Here is an 11,041-nt window from a genome sequence, read left to right as displayed (position 1 = left end):
CTACTCTTTAAACATAAGGATAATTTAAGTCAAATTCACAACCCCTGGGGCAAACTGGGGACTCAATATGGACATTTAGGTTAGAAAAGGAAATGAATGGATGTTCACTCAATCGGACAGGGAGGCCTCGGGTGGAATTCAGAGCACAGGTGTGTTTTTCAGAGTGTCAACATTTCCACCCCCAAGTAGAGGGCACAGAACGCTGCCTGCCCCTCTCTCTGCTTCGCCCCAGAGGGGTCTGCTGGACGCCCGATTCACTGTGAGCCACAAGCATCTGCCAGCATCCACCAAGGCTTTTGCAGCTGGTGTCACTCCAGGAAAAAAAACAGCATTTTCGTGGGTCCTGGGTTAGAGAGCTACGTCTTTTTTGAACACCAAAATGGCAGCAGTTCCATTGGGAGTCACCTTCATACACAAAATATGAAGCAGCCCAGAAAACATGCTAATGGACACAACACTAGCTTAATCTGGTAATTTTTCAATATATTCCAGGTTGGAATGGGTGATAAAGAGGACTTAGGGAAATGCATGAAAATCAGCCTGGTGGTCACTGACAGCAAAGGCCGGGCCGATTAAAATACAGCCCTCTGCCTGCCATGCTGGGAAACAGAGCCATCCCCCAAGACTGCCAGAGGAGGGGGGTCAGGAGGTGAGACTGTCTAAAAGCACATTTGGCAAACCTTGTCAACTTGCCAGTTTAGACGTTAAAGAGTTTACAAGGGAAACAGAACAGGTGTGGAAGTTCTGGCCAAACTGGAGGACAACGTATATTCAGTTGAAGAGCCTCTAAAACGACAGTCAAGTTTCCAGGAAATGCAGCCCATTGGCTCTGGTGCTGACGCTCACAGAGAAGGTGAGGATGTTACAGGGCGGCTTAAAATAAGCTTTTAGCAAAGGTGACACTAAGAAGATACTAGAAAGACACTCAGCTATATGCACTATTTAAAAAAAAAAAAAAGCTTAGTTTGTATAAGAGAAAAGCTTAACCTGTGTTAAGTACTCCTTTCATCTATTTCTCGTAACTACTGGGCTTTCTTGAGGTGGCAGGTGAAGCCTGTCTGTGAAGACTGGTGACAGGCCCCTGAAGAGCCTTTGCCTTCTGGAAATGTCAAAACCTAGACCTAGCGGGGCCTGCCTTCCCAGCCTGCTTCAGTGCTGTGCTGATAAAACAGTGGGAACATGGGAGAGAAGCAACCGTCCTAGCACTTCACAGCTGAGGGACAAAGGGCAGGGCTGACTTGCAAAGTGGCGCTGACTTCCCTGTTGCTTAAACTATGGGGATTATCAATGGTTAAAATGTGCTTAACTTAAGAATGTTCTATCTCTGTCTCTATTAATGGGGCAGGGATTATGTCAACCAATATTCTTTGTGCATAGAGTGTCAAATATGGTGATTGTATTAACCTGTCAGAAATATGTATTAACCTGTAATACAGAAATACGTATTAACCTGTCAATAGCAAAGCTGCAGAGATTTCATATTTTCTTAAGATTCTTGGATTTCAAACCGTGTAAAGTTTTTGTTTTTTTTTTTCATTCTTTTAAAGAACCATTTTTAAGGCAAAAGACTTTAAGGGGCATTTGGATCCTCTCTAGACTTATAGTAACTATAATATCCAAAAACCTTAGCTGGCAGAGACCTGTGGGGTCAGGCTCCACTGTCCTCGCTCAGCTTTACTCCCCACTACTGCTGATGGGAAGAGACCCTCCTCCTCCTTGGATCAGGTGCAGCACACTGTGTCTGGTTTGCTCTCCCCAGCCATGTGAAGCACACCCATACATCTAGCCCCATGCTCCCTAGGCTATCCTCTACTAAAGTCCTAAAACACTCACCTGGCACGGAATCACACAGTGCCCAGAGTAGTTACTTTTTCATCAACATTGAGCTGCTAATATCCTGAACTCCTTGAAAGCAGAGCAGAACCTTCCAATCCAATCATACATTCAGGGAGCACCTACGATTTTAAGAGTACTGTCTTAAGACATGGTATTTACTCTCAAGAAACACATATTCCAGTCAGAGAAAGAAAATTTTCTCAATGTCCCAAGTAGCCTGGAAAGTTGAAATATAGAATAGGAGGTGCACAGTAAACGCTGGTCAAATGAAGGAATGAACCGTGCTTCTGCAACAGTCCTCTCTCCTCTGCTGCCAGTTCTAATACTTAACACCTTTCCAGTGCAAGAGCATCTACAAGCATTGCAGACCTACTCACATTTGCTAAGACTTAGTCTTATTTGAATCCAGGCAGAACCCACTGCTTGTGGGACAAGACCCAGAATTTTAATGCCTTTTTGGGGGAGGGTGGTTTCCAATCAAGTTTCTAAAACTCGTATTTCTTATGAAACCTCCTAAGCAGCAACACAACGCAAAATTTTAACAGCCAACTAATTTAACATTTTAAAATTAATCATTAAAAAATTTATAATAGTATTTAATAAAGAATTTACCTTTTCACATCTTTTCTGTATATCCTACCATACATGTCCTTTATTAACAGCCCCCACATTAAAAGTCCTGCTATTCTAACTCTCAGATCACTGTCATTGCTAAAGTGGTTCACCATTCACAAACAAAGGGGAACTATAGTCCAGGAGGAAATGCTCAGAACCATAAACCAGGACCTGACTATTACCATGTTTATGTTTGCTGTCTGCGGCCCCATCCTGTGTGATCCTGGAGGTGGGGCGGCGGGGTGTACACAGGAAGGCATAGCCACCCCTCCAGGCTGGGATGCCCTACAGCCCTTGGAGCTGGGTGCAAGTGTAGGTGTGATGCATCAGCTCATCTAAGGGTCCTACTACCAAGTACAGATGAGAAAAACCTCCCAAGTCTTCTTTTCCTCTTTAGATAAACAAAGTTTTGAAGACCATCTAACTTTCCCAATAATGATTCTGAAACTGAAAACCCAAAATCGGCTATTTTAGTTCCATAAATATCCAAACCACTCATCCACCTGTAAGGCATGACCACAACATGCAGGTGACACAGATGGTAGCCGAGAAGCAACAAACACACAGAGGAAGGAAACCAAGAAGGAACTAAAAGGAGCAACTCAGAGGTGGATCAAGTTCGACAGAGAGACAAAGGACCATCCTGACGCCAGCAGTCTGGCCAGAAGTGCAGGTCCAGGTAAATCTGCATTTTGTGTGGCATGAGTGGCCCTCGCCAGCCTGCTCAGCCTGGCCAGCACTATGGTGGCCAGCACCTAGCATGGGGCCCCCAACCCCAGCCAGCAGGGCAACCCGAGTTGACTGGGGCTTGGCAGGGAATGCTGTGGCTTGAGGTACTCAGGTGGCAAGCAAAAGGAACACCTTCTAACAGGTCTATCAGTTAACATATATATATTCTACTTATAAATATATTGGACTGTATTGCTTTCTGAGCATCTCTGAATATATACATATGACCAAAGGAGGTTCCAAGTAATTATAGTAGCATGGATACAAACGAAGGCCCAGTGGAAATTAATTTAAAAACTGAACCTCAGAACCTCTGGCCTTCTCTTCTTGGCCATTAATTTCCCCTAAGGAATCAAATCAAGTGCTCTATATGGACATGAATCTTTTTTATTTTTATTTTTTAATTTTATAGTCCAAACTTCTTTCATCAGAAGAAAAAAGAGAGAGAGAGGAGAGAGAAATGGAAGGGGAAGGGAGAGGGGGAGAGAGAGAGAGGACAAACTGATGTGCAAACCTTCAATCAAGCCAAGACTGGCAATTAAAGTTTTATCCTTCAGAAACGCTGGAATTACCTCTGAGGCCTTCATGACTAAGTACTTCTCATCCTTTAATATGTAAATATTGTAGATTTTAGCAAAGAAGAGGTTATTAAAAAAAAAAACAAAAACCCAGAAAATCTAGAATTACAGAGTTAGGTCCACATTTATTACTGGGAAGAGAAAGAAGTCAAACAAAACACCTGCAACCAGGTGCACAGAGCGCTTCACAGAGCAGTGTGTTTCAGTTCTAGGCTTGGTCCCGCTTCTCTGATATCTTCAATCAAATTCTTTTTCCTCGAGAAGCCACAGGACCATTGTTCTAAGGGAGCCCCGAAAGAAATCCTGCCCTAGAGTATTGCTCAAAAACGTCAACAACCCCTTGAGAACTATGGATTCTTTGCCTCCCCCTCCACCCCCACTCCCGGATTCTTACTGAGTTTTTTGTATGCCCTTGCCATATATCAAGCTCTTCTCAGCTACGGATTGAGTGCTATTCTTAGAGGAGCTGCCTGGCAAAACAGGCCCTGTACCGGTGTAAGTGCTTGAGAAAAGCCTGAACTCATTCAACCAAATTCATTTAGTGAGTACCTGGCAGTGTGCTGGGCACAATGGATAGAGGTAAATACAGCAGGGTCTCGCCTCGAGGAATGCATGGCCTGGTTGGGAAGGCAGTGCAGCGATGACTATTTGTCACAGAGGAAAAGTCTGCCTTACATGCAAGGTGGGAGCAAAGGACCCAAGGGTGTGAGGCAACTTTACATGCTTTGTTTTCTGGGACAACCCTGCTTTCAAATGTCCTATTCCATTATCACATGGTCTGTCTTTGTTTGGGGGATAAAAACAGGCCCTACTACTTCAGGCACTCTATACTAACAGGGCAGAGTTCAGACTAAATCCAGACGTTGGTTTCTGTTAAAAGTCCTTAGGATGCTTGCTTTAGTTTATGTTTGATTTCTACAGCTGGTTCATCACAGTTGGACATGAGCCAGCCACCCACTTCAGCTTGCTGTCCCTGGGGCTCTGCTCTGAAACATTATTTATAAAATGTTGAATATTGAGTATTATGAACACTCTAAAAAGAAGCATTTAATGGAAGCTTAAAGTTTACAAGAATTTCCAGTAGTAATTCCGGTGATTTTTCACCCCATTTATTTATGCTCCATATAAGCTCTGTGGCCAAAGAGACCTTCCAGAAAGTGAGAGTCACTCAAGCTCTGTCCCCACACTTAGCAGGCTAGCTAGAGGTGACCACAGGTTACATTAAAAAACTAAAAGGCCCAGGAATAATAGCCTTAGTGCTGGATGTCACTACTTTCCAGGGAAAAGAATTGCATGTGAGGAGTGTACCGGCCTCTGCACAGAGAGCCCCTTTTCACAGCTGTGTCAATTTTCCTTTATTGCTGTCAACGCTAAAAAGATTTAGACAGCCATTCTCTCTATGAATGACACTTCGGACTTCAAGCTTTTTAAAAGGTAAGAATAAAGAGCCCTGCAGACGCAGAATTCTTGAGGCCGGTGTGTTATAACCAAAGACTAGACTACAGTTTTAAGTGCAAGTAACAGACTGTATTCTCCATGCAATAAGTACAGATTTCTATTTACCATACGCTACATTCCTTATCACAGAAATATCTACATTAAGAAAAAAACATGAAATGAATAGCCTATAGTATTTGGGCAGAATTAGTCCTGTCTCCCACAATGAATATTTCAAGACATTATAGAATTAGAGCATTCAAATATCAGTCCAATAGGTATCAAAGAATTGCTCCTTTTGAGAAATAGCCTAAGTGTAAATCCTAATGGCCTCCAGCATTGGAGCTTGCTGTTTCCACAGTAGTGTACCACTGTTTATAATTCCGTAACATCACATTTCTCTTCCTAGGGCCATTTCACAGACAGAATGTTAGGTTTCAGGTTTAAAATTACACACGTACTGTACCTTTAAAACTCTATGATTCTGTTCTCTTTTGACAGATGAGAAGCCTACTATTCTAAGAGATTGATTAACTATTCTAAGAGATTTATTAGAGATGTGGCCAGTGGCGGAGAGAACTACCCTCTCTCTCCTTTCCGGATAGGCTTTTCCTGATTGTTTTTCCAATCTTTATCATAAGGTAGTTTAAAACAAAACTAAATACTGGGCTGCTCCCTAATGGGGTCTCCAAATGCCAAAAGATGAAGACGAATGAGCAAGCTTGTGAATTTAGGCATCTATGACATCAAAACCACAGTAAGACTGACGCTTCTTTCTCTCCAAGAGGAGACACACGTCAAACTCAGGAGTGCTTACTAGAGGCTCAGCTTTGCAATCACCACACTAGCTCAAAGACATCTCTGCTGCCAACTTTAAGTAGGTTTTTTCACGAAGCTTTATGAGTGCCTGAGAGAAGACAGTGCCCTTCACACCTCAGTAGCTGGCACTCATAAAAAGATATGGTGATTTTTCTCTTTTCCAGATAGATTCATAGGTCAAAAGATTTTACACACAGTCTCAAATGAATGACACGTGTGAAACACCCAGCCCTCCAGAGAAGCATTTCACCATGGCCCTCTAGCGAGACTGTCAGTCAATTGGACAGAAATGCTCTATTAAACTCCACAACTAGACAGCTCCAATTCAGGGTCGCATGACCTTCAGTTAGCAAGCCAGGAAGTGAGTCTGGAGGATACCATGACTACTGGTTTAAAAAAAAGCCAAACGAAGGAAAAAAAAGCCAAACGAAGAGTTCTTGGGGTGCTTAATTTGGGAGAAGTGATGTCTGACATTGGGACCTCAGGTCTGTTTTGTGAATTTTGGAGAAAGTCTTCAATAAAGTGATAGCCACCAAGTTATGTTTAAAAGTAAAGAACACACTTCTGGCCACACATGCTTTTGTCTGTTTAGAGGAGCAATTCATCCCAAAGCAAAATAGAAATCCTAAACCCAGAAACTAGGGGCCCTCGCTGTCTTTGCCATGTCTGCTCTCTTGCTCTGGTCATACTGTGCTGGTTTACTTTGATGACTTGTCGTCATTAACCTGGAGAAATATCTTCTCAAAACTACTTCTTCCAAAATGTTCTTAGAAAAACGTGACTAAACAACCCTAAGATTCCATCAAGACATAATAAAATGTGTTATCCCAAAAGTAGTTCTTTAGTATCACAATAATTTATTATGTTTTAAAAACTTAAGTATTTAAATCTCCCTTAAAATATTTTTACACAATCTTTTAAAATTATGTACAAAAAAAGGTCTGCTATTCAACTCAAAGGAAAACCTACGCTGAAAAAAATCAGACAAAAGTTGATAGTACATTCTCTTCCAAACTACTCTTTTCCATAAATCGGACAGCGGCCTCCTTACAACCACATCAAAATGAAAACTTGTGTCTTTTGAAGTCACAATTGCATTCATCTTCTTACAGGAAGACAAATTGTTTATTCTTCTAAAAGTCAAATATCTAAATTTCTCAAGGCAAGTCTCCACCAGTCCGAGCTCTGGTATGACACTGAACTAACTAGCATGGAAGTGTGTCACCCTTTTTAGCTTCCATTACAGTCTTTTTACCATCTCTAGGGCTTTAAAAGACTGAAAACAGATGTCTGAGTTCCACGAGGGGCCTGCTGATGCCTGGGAAAGCCGAGGAGCTTCCGCATCACAACTGTCGACATTCCCCTTCCTATAGCTACACCCGAGCTGGAGTGAGCTCACCACAGGAGACTCTTGTAATTCCTTCGCCAGGGCAGAGGGTTAAACAAGGCTTTGGTTTTTATGCTTTGAATCCAATTTCTCTTTTATACCATTTAAATAAGGGTATAAGTAGCTTTCTGAGATTTTTTTTTTTTTTAAAAAAGGAGCTAGGGCACAGAGCAGAGCCATTGAACATGGGAGGGTCTGGAGTTGCAAACCTGTTAGCAGAAGACGCCCGCGCTCATCTTACTTCTTGAGGAGATTTCAGGGCAAGCTTGTCTATTACCTGCTACTCTAGCTTTAGTTCAGAGCACTTCCCATTTTTTTATGATCTAGATAAAATTAGGAAGCACTGTTATGGTTCAAGACATTCAAGAAATATGGATTCTGGGTCCAGGTGTGTGACCCTGGGCAAACTTCTTAACCTCTCTGGACTCCCTGCTTACTTATCTGTCAGTCAGTATGTGTACCTAATTACAGCATACAGATTTCAGCCCACCGCAGTTTTACAAAGCACTCGCACATACTTCAGTGCATCTGATTCTTACAATAACCCTGTGAAGTAACAGGGACTATTATCCTCGTTTTATAAAACTGGACAGCGAGGCTCAGGGGCTAAGGGACACACTTTCAATAGCAGCCAGAAAGTAGGAATGGGGCCAAACACTCAACTTCTGATTCCAATCAAATGCTTTTCTTACTACATCATGTTGCGTGATCTTTCTAGTTCCAACAGTATTAAAATGCCACAATTTAAAAAAATCTCTGTCACCCATCATGATCCACGTCACTCTGTTTGGAACCTGATGTGTATACATTGGGGAACAAGAAGCATATGAGTAAGCACTCTCACATAAAAACTTATGTTTTCAATTTAATTATTTTGCTGTTCTGTTCTTTACTGGATGCTGAATGCTAACTAATAAAGATGCTTAGTACTACGGTGAGGAATCTAACACATCCTACTTTTTGTAGAAATACTCATGTGTGAAAGAGTCTGGAATGCATACTCTACAGTTAAATTAGAAGTGCCTACAAACTGTTACTTTAGTGAGAAAAAGATGAAGAAACGATAACATTATCGAAGATCAACAATGGCAGTGTTGGACCTGAGAGTCCAAGAAAGTCCTTTGGCTGGGTCTTTAACCTCGAAGTTTGTGTGACCTAAGGTCCCTCTCCTCCCTTCCCTGCTATCTTCATCCATCAAGTAGGAGGACCTGCGTCACAGGTCAGCAAGGGTGACTGGATATAAAGAAGAATGACATCTCTGAATGTGTACGTTCTTTTTACTGGCAATAAAATTCCTGAGCTGTCAGCACATTGTTGGGAGGGGCACCTGACAGCCCTATTGGTTCTGCAGGTAAAACTCTGAGATGACTTGGTTGGGTGGGAGCCATGTTACTGGGCACCACTGCTCCATGGGTCTCAATTTCTCCACGTGGAGTAAAGTTCAGTTAATAAAAGACAGCCTCCCCCCAGTCATCCCCACTTTGCTATTATGCCATAGCACTGGGCACTGACCTGCTTTGCCCACTTCCCCTTTCCTCAGTGATCCTTCAGCCTGGCACCCAGCTCTGAGATGAGGCCTGCTTAGCACCAGTGAAGTTCCCCACGTTCAAACCAACAACGTTCTGTGTGGAGATGAGGGAATCAAAGTTAAAATCCAACCCATCAGCATCCATGAGTTCACTACGGATGATGGACTCCATGTCACATTCCAAGCTCCCATTGAACATGTCCAGGTCCAAGTCGCTGGGGAACTTCTCATGGCCCATGACGGAAAGGTTTGCACTAGTTGAGTACAAGGAGGAGCCTGAGAGAGAGTCCGAGAGGGTTTGCATAGACTGGCTGACAGGAGACTGCTGCTGGTGTTTGGCTGACCCAAGGCTGCTGGAGTCGCTCAAGCCCATGTTGCTGACAGAATTCGACAAGGCACGGCTGCCACCGAGAGCGCCCTGAGTTTGGTGCTGGTGGTGGAGCAAGTTCTGATTGACCAAACTCCCCTGGTTAGGCTGGGCAGCAAAGGACATCATTGGGTCATTGCGAAGCATCACGTTTCGGCGGGAATTCTGGGCAGACACAGCGGTGCTGGCCTGAGACATCAAGGGGTCCGACTGGGTCATCATGACATCGCTGTGGCTGAGTGAGTCTGAAGCGAGCAGGTCCTGGAGTGTCTGGGTGCTATAGTGTGACATGGAAGAGAAGGTGGCTGGCTTGTTCTCTTGGATGGTCTGCATGGGAGACTGACGCAGGGAATTCAGAGATGAGGGTCCAAACACCGTGCTGTTAAAGGAGCTGGCTGGAGAGCCCAGGCCAGAGCCCTTGGTGGTGTACGGGAAGCTGGAGCTCCGCTGCATGAGCCCTCCGGTGGGGGATGGCTGGGATGACGGGAGCGTGATGTTATCCAGCAGGTCATCCATGAGGTTGTCAGCCAGCCCATCATTCAGATTCATGGTGCCCGTCATGTCGGTCAGCCGTGGCAGCTCCACGGTGCACGGCTTGCTTACAGAGGGCGAAAGGCTGGCTGAGCTGCTGTAGAGCATGGGGGAGAGGGGTGCGTCATCGTCCTGGACGTCATCCAATTCTGTGCTCGCCAGGATGGGTGACAGACGGCCGCTGACCGTGCTGGCATTGGAATTGGTGCGCGAGCGGAAGTCCGTCCATGCATCCAGCTCATCGCTGCTGCGCGAGGTGGGGCTGCCAGGCCACTTGGAGAGCTGGGAGGGACTGTCGTCCGCTGACTCAGGAGCCGTCTGCAGGGCTGCCTTCTTCTTGGCTGCGCGGCTTCGGCTCTTGCTATACTTGTTGCTGTTGTCCATGGAGACAGCCCGCCGCCGGGGTGCCTTCCCACTCTTCCCTCCGTCAGGGTTGATAATCCACCAAGAGCTCTTGCCGGTCCCCTCGTTCTGGACACGCATGAACCGGCTATGTAGCGACAGGTTGTGCCGGATAGAATTCTGCAGAGAGAGAGAGGAAAATGCGGAATGTGAGCCAGAATGGTCCAAAAACTGAGTACCAAGAAGAAATAGTTAATCAGACTCAATTTTGAAGGCTGCTCAATTTCAGAGGCTTAAAAAAAAAAAAAAATCAAACCAAAACAAACGACAAACACCTGCATGACCTTCCTTGGCTTGGAGTTAAATGACAACACTGTAAATGGCAAGTTTCATATTTAGGAGGTGGGAGATGGTTTCACACCCAGGAGATGCATAGGCTCACTGACATTCCTAAGTTTTGCTATCCTTTCTGTAATCGTATTGTCTATACCGAAGTTCACATTTATAATTTATTATCACACCACTCTCTCCCTGCACTTTGCAACAAACCTCCCTGGCTCTCTAAGGGTAATTAATCGCCTGGGGGCCTATTTTACTCTCATGATCCCTTCCACTAGAGTTGAGGAAACATCTACCTTTTCTTAAGCACTTCTACGAACTCAGAACTGGTGTGAATTTTTACCTATTTTCCAACTCCTCCAGGCACAATTTCACACCTGACAGGCATAAAAAAAATGGCAAAGTAGGATTTGCTGAGTTGACAGAAGTAGGTGAGTCTCTTATTCAGAAAAATTCTAAATAATTTATATGAATACTTTCCTCTCCAGGCAATGTGGTCTGAGCACGGTAACGTCTTTCCAAAGAACAGAGTA

At 44.1% G+C, this 11,041-nt stretch overlaps 1 protein-coding gene across 1 annotated transcript in view; it reads right to left on the bottom strand.

Moving 5' to 3' along the window:
- FOXO3 (forkhead box O3) overlaps positions 1 to 11,041 on the bottom strand; it is a 108,723-nt gene that overhangs the window by 8,586 nt on the left and 89,096 nt on the right. Inside the window, exon 2 of the mRNA XM_006926055.3 lies at positions 8,914 to 10,349. Coding sequence (XP_006926117.1) covers positions 8,949 to 10,349 — 1,401 coding nt within the window. The 3' untranslated portion in view covers positions 8,914 to 8,948. The remainder of the gene's footprint in view (positions 1 to 8,913; positions 10,350 to 11,041) is intronic.

This window comes from Pteropus alecto, unplaced genomic scaffold (genome assembly GCF_000325575.1).
Source record: "Pteropus alecto unplaced genomic scaffold, ASM32557v1 scaffold79, whole genome shotgun sequence".
NCBI lineage: Eukaryota > Metazoa > Chordata > Mammalia > Chiroptera > Pteropodidae > Pteropus > Pteropus alecto.
The sequence above is the reverse complement of the archived record's forward strand: the minus strand, read 5'-3'. Positions and strand labels throughout refer to the sequence as shown.